The sequence below is a fragment of the Schistocerca americana genome, chromosome 10 (assembly GCF_021461395.2).
Source record: "Schistocerca americana isolate TAMUIC-IGC-003095 chromosome 10, iqSchAmer2.1, whole genome shotgun sequence".
Taxonomy (NCBI): Eukaryota; Metazoa; Arthropoda; class Insecta; order Orthoptera; family Acrididae; genus Schistocerca; species Schistocerca americana.
Window position 1 is genome coordinate 162,858,875 of NC_060128.1, and position 18,367 is coordinate 162,877,241.

The 18,367-nt window shown below is 42.4% G+C and overlaps 1 protein-coding gene across 1 annotated transcript in view; it reads right to left on the minus strand.

Moving 5' to 3' along the window:
• LOC124552746 (serine-rich adhesin for platelets-like) overlaps positions 1-18,367 on the minus strand; it is a 239,755-nt gene that overhangs the window by 154,706 nt on the left and 66,682 nt on the right. The window contains exons 5-6 of the mRNA XM_047127089.1: positions 16,110-16,974; positions 11,523-14,538 (exon numbers count right to left, since the gene is read on the minus strand). Coding sequence (XP_046983045.1) covers positions 11,523-14,538; positions 16,110-16,974 — 3,881 coding nt within the window. The remainder of the gene's footprint in view (positions 1-11,522; positions 14,539-16,109; positions 16,975-18,367) is intronic.

Genomic DNA, 18,367 nt, shown 5'->3' on the forward strand with positions numbered 1-18,367 from the left:
AGACGGTCCAGAGGACACCAATTATAACAGGACAATTCTGAGGGATTTGGTGAGGTCTAGGATTCTTTGTTGAGGCAGGATTCTGTGCGGCTGAAAACGGATCAATAATAGTTCATGATGACCTCTTTATTGAGGCTCGATTACAACTGTTAGTGGACAATGGCAGACTATCACTGTATCTACCCAGTGACGACGCCCTCTGGCTGCTGACTGCAAGTTCCATTACTGTATTTTCAGGTTCTTGTGACAGTGCAGCCATCAGCTGTGGCTCTGAGGACGATAGGCTTCATTCTGCTCCAGGGCTTCCATTGGCACCCCGAAAAGGACACAGCTGTCTGCAGCCTCTCGTCCCACTCTCGGGACGGCTGCCAATCGCAGAGCTACCCCTGGACTCAGATGCTTATGCAACAGGCAGTGGTTTGTGCCCCAACCAAGTCAGAAGCGTCTGCGTTCTAGGTCCAGAGTAGCACATTACTGTCCACTTGCTCAATGATGAGGAGACTGCTTCTCTCTGCTGACGTGATGGTAACATCAACATTAGTGGCTTTTGCAATAAATTCTGGGCTGGAGCTGAGGACCTAGTTGTCATAATTGGGCTGCAATACCTCCGTGAAGGGTTACAGTATTTGCAGGCTGTTGACACAGAGGCGGTTGTGAAGCTCCTGAACATGCAGTCCACTTGCCAGCACCAACCGACATTGGCAGTGGCTGGATTCCATCCTGGCACTGCTCTGCTGCTTCTAAGGCCCTTTTAACTTCTTTCCTTTACACTTCAAACACATTCAACACAGCATCTCTTCCAGTCAAATGAGCATCCAACATTCTTTCACACAGATTTGTGGTGTCTTCATTCGAGATGTTCCTCGACAATGAGAATCCCCTGCCTGCATCTGCACTGGCAAGTGAACATATAAGTGGAGCCTGCACACTTTTCGTAACAGTACACCATTTCTTTTCTCGAGAGGTATATGTTTTCTCAAAAAACTGACTGCAGTAAATGTTCACTGGGTTCTTGTCAACACCCGATTTTTCTGACGCCAACAGTTTCAGTTCTTCATCTAGCACATGTTCGTGTTACTCAACAGGAAGAACTACAGCTACATCTTTCTTGTGCGCTTAGCTTCTTGAGACGTTCCCTTTGTATAGTGTTGAACACTATGTTTTTCCATGGCATGTAATACTTATCACAAAATACTTCCAGATTCAGTGGAGCAGCACTAACATAAAATTGATTCATGAGTGTTCTGACAAGGTTTGTAAGCTCATTAGGAATTAGAGGAATTAAAAGATCTCTCTTATGAAAGAACCGGACCAGAAACAAAGTCATGAACCATTCCTCCAGAAGCCTTAGCCCCACAAAAATATCAGTCCCCTCCTTCTCCCGGTCCCTACAGTGGAAACACTTTTTCGCCACCAACCCTACGAACCAAACTCGACCAAAGACCAATGTTGAACCCTGCATAACTCAGTTCACTCCTCCATCTAACTGTGATCCACCCCTACTGCCCCCAAATCACCCCCTGTCAACTTTCCAGAATTTCTTAAACTTGAACCTTGCCTCACCATCATTCCCCAAATCCCTGAACCAGCAAACTAACCTTACTTCCACAGAAAGAACTGCAGTCCACCATCTAAAAACTGACCCCAATCTTATAATTTTACCTGTGGATAAAGACTCTACCACTGTTGTTTTGAACTTCCCACCTATTTGCTTCACCTAGTCCTACTCAACCCAACAAGCCACCTTCCTAGATGTTGACCTCCACCTCAAAGACAGCTACATCTGTACCTCTATCCATATCAAACCTACTAACCACCAGCAATACCTCCACTTTGACAGCTGCCATCTGTTCCATACCAAGAAGTCCCTTCCATATGGCCTAGCCACCTGTTGGTTGGGTTGTTCAGGGGAGGACAGTCTCATCGGATTAGGGAAGGATGGGGAAGGAAGTCAGCCACGCCCTTTCAAAGGAACCATCCCAGCATTTGCCTGGAGCGATTTAGGGAAATCACAGAAAACCTAAATCAGGATGGCTGTACGCGAGATTGAACCGTCGTCCTCCTGAATGCGAGTCCAGTGTGCTAGCCACTGCGCCACCTCGCTCGGTCCTAGCCACCTGTGGTCATTGCATCTGCAGTTATGAACGGTCCCTCTCGACGGTCTCACTGAAGCCTTCACAAACCGTAATTATCCTCCCAACTTTGTACAAAAACAAATCTCCCGTGCATTATCATTCCAGTCTCCCACCACCTCACAAAGTCCCACCATCCAGCCACAGAGGAGCATTCCCCTCATAACTCGGTACCACCCAGGACTGGAGCAACTGAATTACAGTTTCCGTCAGGGTTTTGACTACCTCTCGTTGTACCCTGAAATGAGAAATGTTCTGCCCACTATCCTTCCCATACTGGTATTCCACCTTCCACCGAACCTACGCAATATATATTTGTCCCCCTCTACACAACCCCTACTCCGATCCCTTAACTCGTGGTTCATACCCCTGTAATAGACCTAGATGCAAGACCTGTCCTATACATCCTCCCACCACCACCTACTCCAGTCCGGTAACAATTATCACCTACCCCATCAAAGCCAGGGCTACCTGCGAAGTCAGTCATGTGGTCTACAAGCTAAGCTGCAACCAGTGCTGCATCCTATGTGGGCATGACAACCAACAAGCTGTCTGTTCGCATGAATGGCCACTGACAAACTGTGGCCAAGAAACAAGTGGACCACCCTGTTGCTGAGCATGTTGCCAAACATGACATTCTTCATTTCAATGACTACTTTACAGCCTATGCCATATGAATCCTTCCCACCAATACCTGCTTTTCTGAATTGCACAGGTGGGAACTTTCCTTGCAATATATCCTATGTTCCTGTAACCCTCCTGGCCTTAACCTTTGTTAGCCAGTTTCCTCTCCCACCTAGCTCCTTCTCTGTTCCCTTTTCATCACTACACAGCCCTCATTCCTCCATTGCACCAAGTCTTTTTACTTCCCTCCTTTTCTGCAACCCCCCTCCCCCCCCTCCAACTCTCCGCTACCATCTTTCCACCTCATCCCTGCGCACTCCCCAACCTCCGCTGTATGGTGAGTAGCAACTTTCCTTTTCACAATACTGTTACATTCCATCCTGGATTTTCCATTGTTTGAAACTAGTGAATCTTGAATACATACGAGGATTTGCACAAGCAAACATAATTTCTGCTTTGGTAGCATTGCCTTTTATAATAATATTCTTGTATTTCAAAGAACTCATCAACCTGATTTGGTATTGGGGTATGAACTGAAGAAAGTTTTTTTTCAAAAGCTGAATTATTGTTCTGGAAGTTGCTCTCCAGCAGGCGCTAATGTCAGCAATCTAGAGGATACGTATTTTATAAACCAACAACATCACATCCAAAGCATTTTTAACCAAAGTCCTGTATTCTTTTTTGGAACGTATTATGGATGGGTGTACGTTACATGTGCCAACATTAATCAACTATTTCCTTCCTAACATGACCAGAGAATCATTCTTAAGATGATTCACAGATCTGTTAACATTCGGCCCACCACAACCTATCACCAATAACTCTGAACGAGAAAACTGGGCATTCTCCAAGGCTTCATTTACCTTGAAGTAAATGTCATTAACAGTTGCTTTACCAGCAAAGAAAGTCTGCAGATGTCATGTCATAATCATTTCTTTGGAATCTGACCAGTAAATTTAACTACAGTCTGATGCCTTTCTCTGAAGTTGCATGCACACTTTCATCAAAACAACAAGAAAAATGTGTTCCTCCAATATTATCTTCCAACTGATTTTCAAAATATGGAGCTAAAGCATCACATACTAAGTATCTTGACTTTTGTCTTTGAAAGCGCGAGCTCAGAAGGAACACTTTCAGGAAATATTGCCTCAAAGGTTTCTCTGATATCTTCACAAGGTGGCTGAACAGCAAAGTTCCCTCCTGCCATTTCCAAACATCACATTAACCCCGCCCTTGAAGCAACTTGTCTAGTAGAATAAAGATGAATTGATGGAGTGGCTCTGGGAGCTGAAATTACACCATCACTGCTACACACAGGATGGGTGGAAGACAAATGTAGTTGTGTAGAAATCAGTTTCACTTTACATCTCTATCCGCGCTTCTGAGTAGAAGCATGCTGCTCTGTAGAACTGAAGCCAAAAGAAACTGAGTATGTCTGAGTTATCTTGAGATTTATCATATGTCGTCATGATTTCAATGACTTCACAACACTTAGATCACGTACCCAATATAGAAATCAAGAATTACACTTTCTTTTTATAAAGTTATAGCTCAGAACCTTCTCAATAGCTTTTTCTAATTTTTCAATCCATCTGCCACATAAAACATAACTTTACTGGGTGCAAACCTTTTCTATATCATACAAATCTTAAAAATAAAATAAAATAAAAATTAAAAAAAATAAAGAGACAGGTATAAAGTTGACTTTACGGAAAAAAGACTTGAACTGACCAATCTGACAAATACTGAATTCTATTGATTTACTGACCATTTTCCATCGATGTTCATGACCCTACAGAATGGTGCCTCTTTCCTGATTCATCAAAATGATGATGATGATGATGATGGTTTGTGGGGCACTCAACATCATGGCCATCAGTGCCCATACAAGTTCCAAATCTTTCCAGTCTCGGCACTTCCTGTATGATGATGAGGACAACACAAACACCCAATCCTAGGTCCGAGAAAATCCCCAACCTGGCCGGGAATCGAAACTGGGACCCTGTGATCCGGAACCAGCAATGCTAGCCACTCGACCATGAGCTGTAGACCCCTGATTCATCTAAATATAATGTAAAAGGAGTCAAAAACCATCCATAGAAGCTGCTCATTTAGTTTCAGTGAAAGAGAAATATGGTAATATTGTAATAATTTTATGTGGAATGAAGTCTGATTAAGTCAAGTGGAGAGTATGAGGGGATTTGAAGGTTGTAGCTATTAGGTCTACAACTTTGCTTCCGCCGTTTCGCATGGGGAAAGTAGTGGTGCAAGTCGTTTGTCATAAGTGTCATACAGTAAACTTAGGCATTTGAGAACGTAACACCATCAAAATATTAGTCGATTTTTGATTGCATCATAAAGTTATTCTCGACTGAATACATCAACTTATGAGCCCAATTATTGTCATCTGCGGGAAGTTTTAATTTTCTGCTTTGATATGAAGAACTCTGCAGCTAAGGCTCATAAAAAGCTGGGTAAGACCTACGATGAGACATCTGTTAGTGACAGAACTTTGCAGAAAATGGTTTCCATGCTTCAAGAATGGTGATTTTGACGGCATGGTTGTGAAAGAGAGAAAGCTTTCGATGCTACTGCAACCGATGGGAACAATCACAGGGGATTGTTATCGAAAGCAATTGACGTATTTGAGCTGAGCACTAAAAGACAAATGGCCACACTACAGTGATAGACATGAAAAAAATGATTTTGCAGCATGACAGTGCACGACCCCATGTCAAAAATCCCGTCAAAACATACTTGGAAATGTTGAAATGGGAAGTTCTACCCCACCCGCTGTATTATCCAGATATTCCTTCCTCTGACTGCCACCTTTCTCGATGTATGACACACCACCTAGCTGACTAGCACTTGCGGTCATATGAACAAGTGCAAAATTGGATTGATTTATGGCTACCCTCAAAAGATGCCCAGATTATACACTGCAGGATTCATATGCTGCCCTAAAGCTAGGAGAAGGCAGTGGCCAATGATGGCCAATACTTTTAATCTTAAATTTTTTGAAAGTTTTTTGCAATAAAGTCTCGAACTTCGAGAAAAAACGGCAGAAGCAAAGTTGTAGACCTAGTATATGAGTCTGAGAGAAAAGTGGTTTACACAGTATTGTCATTTTTTATCCCTGTTGGACAGTAGAACAACAGAGTGACATTTTGTTAAGAAAGACTGGTAGAAAACAGCCTTGTGGATGTACACACACACACACACACACACACACACACACACACACACACACCTTACACATCCTTAGTTGATCCTAAGACTATACTTCTTCCTCCACTTCATATAAAGCTTGGACTTATGAAAAACTTATTGTGAGCTATGGGTAAGGAAGGCAGAGGTTTTAAGTATCTGACAGAACTGCATCCTAAAATGAGTAAAGGTAAACTGAAGGAAAGAATTTTCAGTGGACCTGATATGAGAAAAGTGATAAATGACTTGTAATTAGAAAATTAGCTAAATAAACATGAGCAGGTTGTGTGGAAGCATTTGTGGAGTGAGTGAACAGCTTTCTTAGCAAAAACAAGGGAAAAAATATCAATGTGTTGTCAAAACTCTTCTGAGGATATATCAACACCACTGGATGCCGAATGCCTTTGAGACTACACTACTTCTATTCACACGTGAACTATTAACCAGAAAACCTAGAGGCAGTTAGTGACAAACAAGGTGAAAGATTCCACCAAGACATTAGAACATTGGAAACCAGAGAAAGCCCCTGTTCATAATATTTTCAGTATTTATCAAAACACTCAAACTTCCTTGTATTTCAAAAACTGTATGTATCAAGTGATTTTAAATCTCATATTTGTATTTAAAAAGCCAAAAAACATATGAAATAATTTGGTATACATTACCGATAACTCATTTTTCTTTCTTTCTTTCAACAGTGAAATTTACACTGAAATATGTAGAAGCAGCCATTGCACACGACTGCTTTCTACATCGGACAGCCACTAGCCAGCATCACGGCATCACTGATATGACCTAGCAAAATCTTATATGATGTTCACTGCATCAGAAACTAGAGCTACAATTACTTCAATACTGTCACTAAAAATGTATGTTCACTGCATCAAAAACTAGAGATACTATTACTTCAATACTATTACTAAAAATGTATTTGTGCTAACTAAAAGTAACCTTCACACAGGAAGGAAAGATTATTAGCGTTTAGTGTATAACAGATAAAAGTTGCGATTGCACAGGAAATCAGCTATAGCTATTTCAAAGGAACTATGCCAGCATTCGTTAAAAACAATTTAGGGAAAGCAGGGAAACTGAAACCTGCATGCCCAAACAGATATTCGATCTCATGATGCAAGCCCACTGCCTTAACTACTGTGCCATGTTCTTAGATGTAATCCTTACTGTTAATACACAATGCAATGTATAAAGTTATTATCAATGACTCCATATCCACTGCTGGATAAAGGCATCCTCCAAACTTTCCATTCATTACAGTCTTCATTGGTCCATTTATGTACAGGGGGCAGTCAACTGAAACCAGGGCAGGTGGACAAACGTAAGTAAACTGTTATAAAAATGGTAACTCCAGGTTGGAATATCGACAACATAAGGAAAAGATAGATTGTATTTACGGTAAAGATGACACATTTAATAGCAGACGGGTACGATGAAAAGACACATATGCACTATCTTTCGGCTGAGCTGCCGAAGATGGCAGTCATCTGTGCATGAGGTGTGCTTGCTTGTGTAAATGAATGAATGAATGAATGAATGAATGTGTGTGTGTGTGTGTGTGTTTTTGTGTGTGTGTGTTTTTTTTTCCTTTTCTGATGAAGGCTTTGACTGAAAGCTAATGTGTCTTTTTGTTGTACCTATCTTCAACTCAATGTGTTATTTTTACAGTAAGTAACAATCTTATCCTTTCCTTATATTGTTAAGTAAACTGTCCACTACTTCAAAAGTAATCATCATAACTGTTAATACATTTATGTCATTACAAGAGAAGGCAGTCAGTGCCATCATGGAAAATGTTTACATTTGCCTACAGAGCTGCCCCGAATTACTTTCTTCAGGACTCCATAAACATGGAAATGGCATGAGAGGCGATTCGGACCATATGGAGGATGTGTAAGGGCTTCCCAGCAAAACTTCTGCAGTGCAGTCAAAACAACCTTGTCAGTGTGTGAGTGGGCATTATCTTGCAACAGAATGATGCCATTAGCCAACATTTCTGGTTGTTTCAATTTGATGGTGTGCTTTGATTTTTCCAAAGTATTGTGCAAGTAACACTGTGCATTAATTGTTGTGTTGTGTTCCAGGTAGTCAATGAGCAGAGGGGCCTTTCAGCCAAAGGAGAAGCTCATCGTGACTTCATCAGAGCTGGTGTGCTATTGTTTTGACTAAGCTGCGGAACTTTCACTGGGAGGCTCTTATTATACAGTCTCCATACAATCATGATGTCTCCCCATGGGATTGCCACATTTTTGGACGCCTGAAGAACGACATTCATGATAGTTGATTTGGTTTGGAAGAAGAGGTGCACACCTGGGTACAACTATGTTTCTGCGGGAGACTGCAGACATTTTTCCATGAAGGTATTGACTGCCTTGTCTCACAGTGGGATAAATGAATTAGCTGTTATGGCAATTACCTTTTAAGTAATAAACAGTTTACTTACTTTTCTGCCATCTGTCTGGATTTCATTTGACTGCCCCGTGCAACAACAGTATTGCCTGGTCTACATTCCACAGCCCAACGGCTTTCCTTAACTCTGCACCTCTCAGAAGAAACCTTTCCCTTAGCCCTCAGGTACAAAAACAGTGTCATTTCATTGAAACAGCATAAAAAATAAAACTACTGAACAGGCGTCTATCACTAGCATGGTTTACGCAGCAACAGTGCACTCGGTTCACATGATTGCTGCCTACATAGCTTACTTATGTTTAACAATAGAGTTTCTGCTACTACTTCATTATGGTACTATAGGATTTCACACATTGTATAATGTTATATATGCTATCCATGGGAGGAGACCTGTTGTCTAGGGGTAGTGTCTGATTACTAATCAAAATATCCTCTGTTCCAGGTCCGAACCCTGCCATCACTTAGATTTTGAATAAAGAACATCAGCATGGGCGGCCAAAGACTTCCAGCATAAGAAGCCACCCTCATTCTGCCAACGGCCTTCTCAAAGAGGGTGGAGGAGCGGACATTGGTTCAGGGCACTCTCTTGCCATTGGGATGGGAAAGAGCCCCTAAAGGCAGAAGAGTCAGCAACAATCAATGGAACGAGGCTGCAGAAGGCAATGGAAACCACTGCATTAAGAACATATAATGTGTATCCACAGGACACGTCACCTGTAATTGAAAAAGTGTCATAACAATCTCTCCATTGATTCTGGAACAGTCCCCAGTTCAGATCTCCAGGAGTGGACTGCCATGGGGAAGGTGGCTGTGAGAAAAACCAACAAAAGGATAATGTTCTACAAATTGGGGCATGGAATGTCAGCAGATTGAACATGGTACAGAAGATAGAAAATCTGAAAGCGAAATGCAAATGCTCAGATTCAGTGAAGTGAAACGGAAAGAAGATAAGGATTGCTGTCAGATGCGTATAGGGTAATATCAACAGCATCAGAAAATGGTGTGAGGGGAGTAGGTTTCGTTATGAAAAGGAAGGTAGGGCAGAGAGTGTGCTACTGTGAGCAGTTCAGTGATATGGTTGTTCTCATCAGAATCAACAGCAAACCAACACCATCAATGATAATTTGGGTATACATGCTGCTGTCTCAAGCTGAAGATGAAGAGAGAGGGAAAGTATATGAGGATATTGAAAGGGCAATACAGTATATAAAAGGAGATGAAAATCTAATAGACAGAGGGGACTGGAATGTGGTTGTAGCAGAATGAGTTGAAGACAGGATTCCGTTGGAATATGGGCTTGCTACTAGGAATGAGGTAAGAGAAAGACTAACTGAGTTCTGCAATAGATTTCAGCTAGTAATAGCAAATACTCCATTCAAGAATCACAAGAGGAGGAGGTATACTTGAGAACACAAGTAAAAAGAAGCTGTGAAGAAACTATGGGTTACAGAAGAAATACTTCAGTTGATTGATGAAAGAAAGAAGAACAAAAATGTTGAAGGAGACACAAGAATACAGAACTACAAGTCGCTTGACAATGTAATAAATAGGAAGTGCAGGGAAGCAATGGCAAAATGGCTGCATGAGAAATGTGAAGAAATCGGGAAAAAAATGATTGCTGGAAGGACTGACTCAGCATACAGAAAAGTCAAAGCAACCTTTGGTGAAATTAAAAGCAAGAGTGGTAACATTATGAGTGCATGTAACATTAAGAGCACAATGGTGGAAAGAGAACACTGAAGGTCGCTGTGAGGGGAAAGACTTGAATGATGTGATAGAGAAAGAAACAGGAGTCTATATAGAATAGATGGGGGTCCACTATGAAAATCACAATTTAAAAGACCATTAGACAACTTAAGATCAAATAAGGCAGCAGAAATAGATAACATTCAAAAACGATTTCTAAAATCGTTGGGAGAAGTGGCAACAAAATGACTAATTCACATTAATGTGTAGAACGTGTGACCCTGGCGATATGCCATCTGACTTTCAGAAAAATATTACACACCCAATTCTGAAGACTGCAAGAGCTGAAAAGTGCAAGAATTATCATACAATCGGCTTACAGCTCATGCATCCAAGTTGCTGAGAAGAATAATGCGGATGTGCTAAACGACAATCAGTTTGGCTTTAGGACAGGTAAAGGCACCAGAGAGGCAGTTCTGATGTTGCAGCTGATAATGAAAGCAAGACTAAAGAAAAATCAAGACACGTTCACAGGATTTATCAATCTGGAAGAAGTGTTCAACGATGTCAAATGGTGCAAGATGTTCAAAATTCTGTGGAAAATAGGGATAAGTTATAAGGCGAGAAGGATATTATGTAACACATATAAGAGCCAAGAGGGAATAATAAGAGTGGTAGATCAAGAAAGAAGTGCTCAGATTACAAAGGATGTAAGACAGGGATGTAGTCATTAACTCCTACTTTTCAATCCATGCCTTGAACAAGCAATGATGGAAATAAAAGAAAGTTTCAAGAGTGGAATTAAAATTCTAAGTGAAAGGACAGTGATGATAATATTTGCTGACGACACTGGTATCCTCGGTGAAAGTGAAGAATTACAGGATATGCACAATGGAATGAACAGTCTAATGGACACAGAATATGGCCTGAGAATGAATTGAAGAAAGACAAAAGTAACGAGAAGAAACAGAAATGAGAACAGCACGAAACTTAACATCAGGACTGACTGTAACGAAGTCGATGAATTTAAGGAATTCTGCTACCTAGGCAGCAAAATAACCAATGATGGATGGAGGTTGGAGGGCAGTAAAAGAAGAATAGCACATGCAAAAAGGACATTCCTAGCTAAGAGAAGTCTACTAGTATCAAACATAAGCCTTAATTTGAGGAAGAAATTTCTGAGAATGTATGTTTTGACACAGCACTGCATGGTAGTGGAACATGGACTGCAGAAAAACTGGAACAGTTATGTCTAGCTTACCTCCACTAGGACTTACATAATTATTCACCATTTTTCACTTTTAGAAAGCTCTCTATCAAAATCAATTTTACCCTGTGAACAATCTCAATTACATATTTATGAATTAAAAACTACCATCTCCATTTCATTATGCAGTTAACTGCATTCTGCACTGTACGAACAATATAATTCATGTTACATAAGAAACCAACCTGTGTAATATTAGCAGATGACAGCTTCGGGTCAACACCAGCGGAGAGTGTGGAGGAACGCTTCTGCCTTCCCTCCCGTGCCTCTGCGGCTGGCGGCGGCTCGTCGTCTGCCCTGTATTGGGACCTCCGCTGCTGCCGCAGGGCTGCAGGCAGCGGGATGTCCTCCACACCTCTGTGCCGGCGGTCGGGTGACCCGGAACCCCGGCGCTTCCTGGACGATAGGTAGTCCGCAGGACTGCCACTCCGGCTGCGGCTGTCACGCCGCCAGCTCCTCCGCTCTCTCTCCCTCCTGTCACGTCTGTGTTCCTCTCCCCGCCGCCGATCTCTGTTTTCCCTCCTCTTGTCATCACTCCGATTCTGCCTGTCAGAGTCATCGTGGTGGCGGGAGCTCTTCCTGTGTTTCTCCTCCTGGGTCCTGTAGGAGTCTGGACTCCTCTCTCTCCTGCGTTCATCGTGCCGAGTGGTGGTAGCTGCCTCTCCACTCTTTTCACCCGAACCGTCAGCCTTACTGTCTGTCGAGACCCCATGGGTACTGCTCGGAGTGGCAGACTGTGGCTTATTGTGCTCCTCCCCATCGACACTACTAGGCTCCAGAACCCCACTACCACTAAAAGTCATTTCGGCCTTCGATTCAGTCGTGCGGGCCTTTTTCCTGGGAGAGGAGATACTGTCCTGCTCTTCGAAGTCGATGGCAGTGTCCTCTGTGTGGGCACCTGTGGCTTCTTGAGAATCTCTAGCCCTCTTTTGTGCAGGCGACGAGAGGGCATCATTAGACAACTTTTCGTCTGTGTCCTCTCTCTCGAGAATGTGTTGCAGGCTAAAGAGATTGTCAGAAAAACAATCAGGTAAAATCTCCTCGTCATCAGACGAATGTGGGCTTCCAGCAGCCAACAGCTCTAACTCAGTACCTAGTGTAATTTCTCCCCTGTCTTTACATTCTATTAATTTACGAAATACATCAGTGACATTCGCAACTTCTTGAAGAGTTTTTTCTTCCTCTTCATCACAATCACTACCACCACCACCACCACCACCACCACCACCACTCAAACTAGGTTTTACTTCATCTTCCAGTAACCCACTGTCAGCTGCAGACAAATCTGGAGGATTATTAGTCGTATTTTGTGTGTCTTTTGTATGAATGATGTATTCTTTTCTACAGTTACTGATGACATCATTCTCATTTAGTTCATCAAATTTTATTTGGTCATTCTCACTTTCTTTCCACCTTTCAAGAGGAATGTATTCTCGTACTGTTGAACCATGCGATCTCTCATGACTGATCAACGCCTCCCTATTTTCGTGGCAAGAGCTCCGATCTACCTCGAAGTCTCTCTCCTCTAGGGAATTGATCACTTCGGAAGGAGTGCTACTGACTTCAGTATTACAAAAAACTTTACCAAAGTGACTGTCGCCATCCGCATGACTACCCTCAGCCTTTCCATTCCCATACTCAGAAGAAATCCAACTGTTCTCATCCTTCTGACGGGAGGCCGAGTTATCTCCCTCTTCTCGAGTGGTCTGGTCAAAATCTGATACCTGGGCTCCAGTATTTGAATGTTCACGTTCATGGCCCCAACTGAAATGTATACTCTCGTCATCCTTCTCATCCCAGTACAAACTGTGTGACTTTTTCACGAAGTCAGCATTCAAATTTGATTCCTCCGCAGTTTTTGTAACTGTTTCTTCTTTCTTTTCTCCTTCTGCTTCGGGCACTTTATCAATGTTTCCGTCTGCCAATTTTTTCTGACGCTCTTCGGTTCTTGCTTTCAGCTCCTGCACATTTCTCACTGCAATACGAAATTTCTCCTCCCAGCTGCTCACTGCAGAAATGTCAGATGTAAAATGTACAGGCATTTCACGGTGAAAGAGCCCCAAATTCATTGGAGCTGCACTGCTTCCGAGGGGTAGGCCTTCGGCGAGACACTCGTTGGCGCTTTTCCTATTTTCATGGGCAGAACTAGTGTTCCCCGACTTGGCGCAAGGTTTTCTCTCACTACTAGTGGATGTTTGTGCATTCAGTTGGTACCTACGGACCTGTTTCTCACTTCCACCTGGTTGCTCCAAATTGTTATTCTCTTTGTTACATGCACTCTGAACCACTGATGCACTTGGTGGTTCATCAGCAAACATATCATACATTTCAGGATAAGCATTTCCTTTTTGAGTAAGAGCAGAGGGCTTTTGCTGGGAGGATAGTGTCTGTGGTGGATGTTTATCCAGAAGAGGCACTTCTGCAAGTTGTGCCTCCAGTTGCTTGTTCTGAACAATTGAATTTTCGAGTTCAGCATTATTACCAATTTCTTCTCTCACATGACCTTTTACGGGTGTGCTGTCTTCCGAAGTGTCTTCAGCACCTCTTCTTTGCGATATGGGACACTCATTTTCCATTCCTACCACTGTGTCCCTCAATTGGCCTCCAATTTCTGCATCGCCTACTGTTCCATTCTGGGTCTGCAAGAGAACCGACTCATTCCTTTCTGACAGAGAGGCTCTCTCCTGATCGACAGCCACAGCTGTGGCATTGTGGCTCGGAGGGATAGCACTGGTTGATGCTTTGGCTGGGGCATTACGGCTCGGAGGGATAGCACTGGTTGATGCTTTGTTAGTTACAGAACTGTTACCATGTCCCAAACCACTGTCAGAAGCCACCAGCTCAGATTTATTACACACTTTCGAAGAGCCTGCCTGTTGCCACACTGTGCTGGGAGAGGCAGCTACAGAAGCAGCTGCTAAAGAAGGTTTCGACGGACCCGGCAAGTTCTCTGTTTCTGTGCTCGTGCGTGCACTATTACTTGACTCACTTATCTTTGATGTTCCCGGAGTCTGCTTCCTGGAAGGTCCAGCACCCTCATACACAGACGATTTTGAAGTTGACGGGGCACAAAGAATGGGCTCAAGTTTCAGCTCAACTGAGGCCTCATCTTTCGATGTCTGTCTTTCTGCAGACTTATTGAAATTACTGTTCCTGGTTCTGATATGTTCTGGCAGCTCTTGCAGGATGACCAATTTCACACTAAAATTTTGCAAACAAAAAGTAAATTTTAAAGTGTACACTCTCAAAAATCTGAACAACTGAAAGTCAACAGTTTATAATGTGAATAAACTGATGGATGCAGTTAAAGAATCACTCAAAAAATAGATAAAAATTAGAAACTAGAAAATGGTACTGAAAGCATAAAAATATTTTAGAATTGATATTATATAACACTGTTAAGTGCTGTTTCCATTATTCTTTAACATGTGGCCAGTTTCTGTTATAACGCAGTCCCTTGTGAAATGCACAGCAGTACTGTCTTGTAAGACTCAATGTTGAAGGAAAAGGAGGACTCAGTACTGACTGTGAAGTAGCAACAAAGTGGTTAAAAAAGGTGACTAGAAATAAAAATACACAGACCAGGCACACTGGCTTAAGGAAACACAAGTGACCATCTTGTAAAAAATTTTTATTACATATTTCATCTTCTGGCTGCACAAATGGTATACTTACCAGTTATGATTTGTTACCAGTTCACCATCAGATGCTTTGTCAGATAATATGAACCTGTTACACAGTAATTTGTCAACCATATAACGTATTCAAATCATTTGATGATGACTCGGTAGTATGTCGAAACTAATGATTATAGCAGGTTGGTTCAAATGGCTCTGAGCACTATGGGACTTAACTTCTGAGGTCATCAGTCCGCTAGAACTTAGAACGACTTAAACCTAACTAACCTAAGGAAATCACACACATCCATGCCCGAGGCAGTATTTGAACCTGCGACCATAGCGGTCGCGTGGTTCCAGACTGTAGCGCCTAGAACCGTTCGGCCACTCCGGCCGGCATTATAGCAGGCATGTGATGTAAGGATGAAATATATAATTTAAAAATGTTACAAACAAAAAACAGGGAAAAGTAATATGGAGGACATTCCATATTTTGTGTCTGTTATAAAGTCGAGTTGGACCAGAAGCATTTTGCTTTTATTTAAAGTACCATAAGCGGTATATGCAACAATTGGAGTTTTGCTTCCAAATCAGTTTACCAAGGTCATAAACAGTTGTCATGTTTAAAATTACTTTCATTACTCATATTTTTTTGGCTTCTATGTCATCTATATGTGGTCTTCTATAGGCAGGCATTAAAAGTTTTAGCATAATGCACTGACATGCACAATATTTTTTCATTAGGTCATTTTGTTTCAACTGCTGTGTTTGTGTGTGCAAATGAGGAAATATTGTGTGTCAGTGCAGTGTGCTAAAAATCAAATGTCCCTGTGTAGAAGTATGTACAGAGCTAATGTAGGAGCCAAAAAATGTGAGGGATAAAAGAAATTTTAAAAGTGGAAACTGTCTGTGATTTCATTAAAGCCATTTGTTGGCAGAACCACTATTGTTACAATGCCTACTGAAAAAGCTTTGGTTTAAAAAAAAAGTGAAACGAGTCCACTTCAAATGAAAATTTGTTATAGCCATAATAGATGGAATAACGCCCACACTATTCATAAAACAGCAACAGTAGAAGAGAGGCTTCTAAAACGAAAGCACAAAAAAAAAAAATATGGAAGACATTAACACGGTCGGTAAGACATGATTACAAACCCTTCCTTGCTGTCAAATGCCTCGTTCAGCGCGCGCAGGGATTCCGGGTCCCACACCTCTGACTCATCTTCGTCAGAGACTGCCTCCTTCTTGATGCGACTAGGTGACATAATTGACGACACTTCACTCTCATCACTGTCCTCCTCTCCATCTCTGTCCTCATCATCACCATTCTGATTGTCTTCACCATTTTGATTGTTTTCACCATTTTGATTTTCATTGCCGTTTTCATTGTCTACATCATTTTCACTGTCGTCATCGTTTTCATCATCTTCATCATCATAGTCATCGTCTGAAGATTCAGAATCTTCTGTATCATCCTCATCGGCTTCGCCCTCAGCTCCCAAACCGGATGGGAAGAGGGCAGGGCGGGTGTCACCTGTGAGGGCCGCCAACTCGTCACCATCGTCGCTGTCGCTGACATGTGGCACAGGCAGGTCGCAGCTGCTGCTGCTACTGCTGCCAGCACGTGCTTCTGAACTGCTCGAGCTGCTCGTGCTGGGGGTGGAGCTGCTACTGGAGCTCGAACTGCTGCTACTCGTGCTGCTACTGCTGGAACTGCTGCTGTCCGAAGCGTCTGAAGAAGAGCTGCTGCTGCCATTGCTCCTGGAACTGTCACTACTGCTCGAACTGCTCCTACTGCTGCTGCTGCTGCTACTCCGGCTGCTGCTCGAAGTGACAGATGTTGAGCTGCTGCCCGAACTCGAGTTGCTGACACTCCTCTTCCTACGCACGGCCACAATGCGACTCCTCGAATGTCTGTGGTGCTCATCTTCCTCTTCTTCCCCCTCTCCGTCGGCCTCTTCTTCATCTTCCTCACCTTCAAAATGGGCAGACTTCGTCTTTTCTGAACACCTAGTGGCACCTGTCACAAAATTGTTAATATGGGCACACTGAAATATAATAAAGATAAACTTATCTTTATGAAATGATGACAACATTTATTTATTTTTAAGACAAACAATGGGAACTCCATGAAGGGATATCAACGATGTAGGAAAAAATATATCGCTAACTACTGTAAAGAAGACACATTAAGTTGCAGACAGGCACAATTAAAAGACATTTACACACTTGGCCACAGCCTTCAACAGCTAAAGAGAAACAGAGAAACACACACCATTCACATACACAAACCTGAGTTGCCAGAATTGGCGGTCATGTGTACGTGAGGTGTGCGTTTCTCTGTTTCCCTTTTGCTGATGAAGGCTGTGACCAATAGTTTTGTGTAAGTGCCTTGTAATTGTGCCTTTCTGCAACTCAGTGTGTCTTCTTTATGGTAAGTAGTGATCTATCTTTTCCTGCATTGTTGTTTATTTATTTATCTACCCATTTCCAAGAGGGGTAACATATCACTTTGAAAAAGTGATGTGTTATTCCCTTTACATCTCTAACTGATGAAGGATAGTCATGATCTGTAGTGAGAGCGAAAGTAGGTGAAGTGTATCTGGAAGGCAAGGGCAGTGGTCACCTGGATTTCCTGCACATGGAGACACCAGCTGACCAGGAAAGTTATTCCACAAGAACATCATCCTACCTCGGACATTCGCTGCAGACCACACAACCTTGCCATGCAAGATGATGGTCATGACCTCGCTTGTCAATGGAAGCTCATAGAAGGCAGATACAAGCTCTGTGTGTGTGTGTGTGTGTGTGTGTGTGTGTGTGTGTGTGTGTGTGTTGTGTTACTTTTTTGGGGTAACTTGTGACACTATACCCAGTGGTCACAGGTTCCTTTCTCTATCGTGGCACATCACATGTAAATTGTAACATTTTGTAAACAGAAAGCCATCATCCCTGAATGATCGTGGCAGTTTCTTCTGAATGAGTCAATACTGTCAACAACAAATCCATTACGGAATATACATACAGGGACGGCAGGTTAAAATTCTTACACACATGCATGAGGGCCTTCCCAAATTCGAGAGCTGACACTGCGGATCAGTCTCACTGCCCTTTTCTGGCTAAGAGTATTCCTGGTGAATGCACATAGTTGCCCCAAAATACAACAGCATATGAGATGATAATGTAAATGCAAGACTATGCATTTCAGTGTTACAGGCTGTTGAGATCATTCTTATAACAAAGACAGCAGCAGTTTCTGCACAAGCTCTTAAATGTGTTAGTTCCAAGGAAGCCTTCCATCCACCATCAGTCCTAAGAATTTCAAATGGTCAAGTTCCCCGCTCTCTGTCCATATCGGGAGAATAAAATAAAACATTTTCTGGGGTCGTATCTGTGCGGAACATTTGACAGAT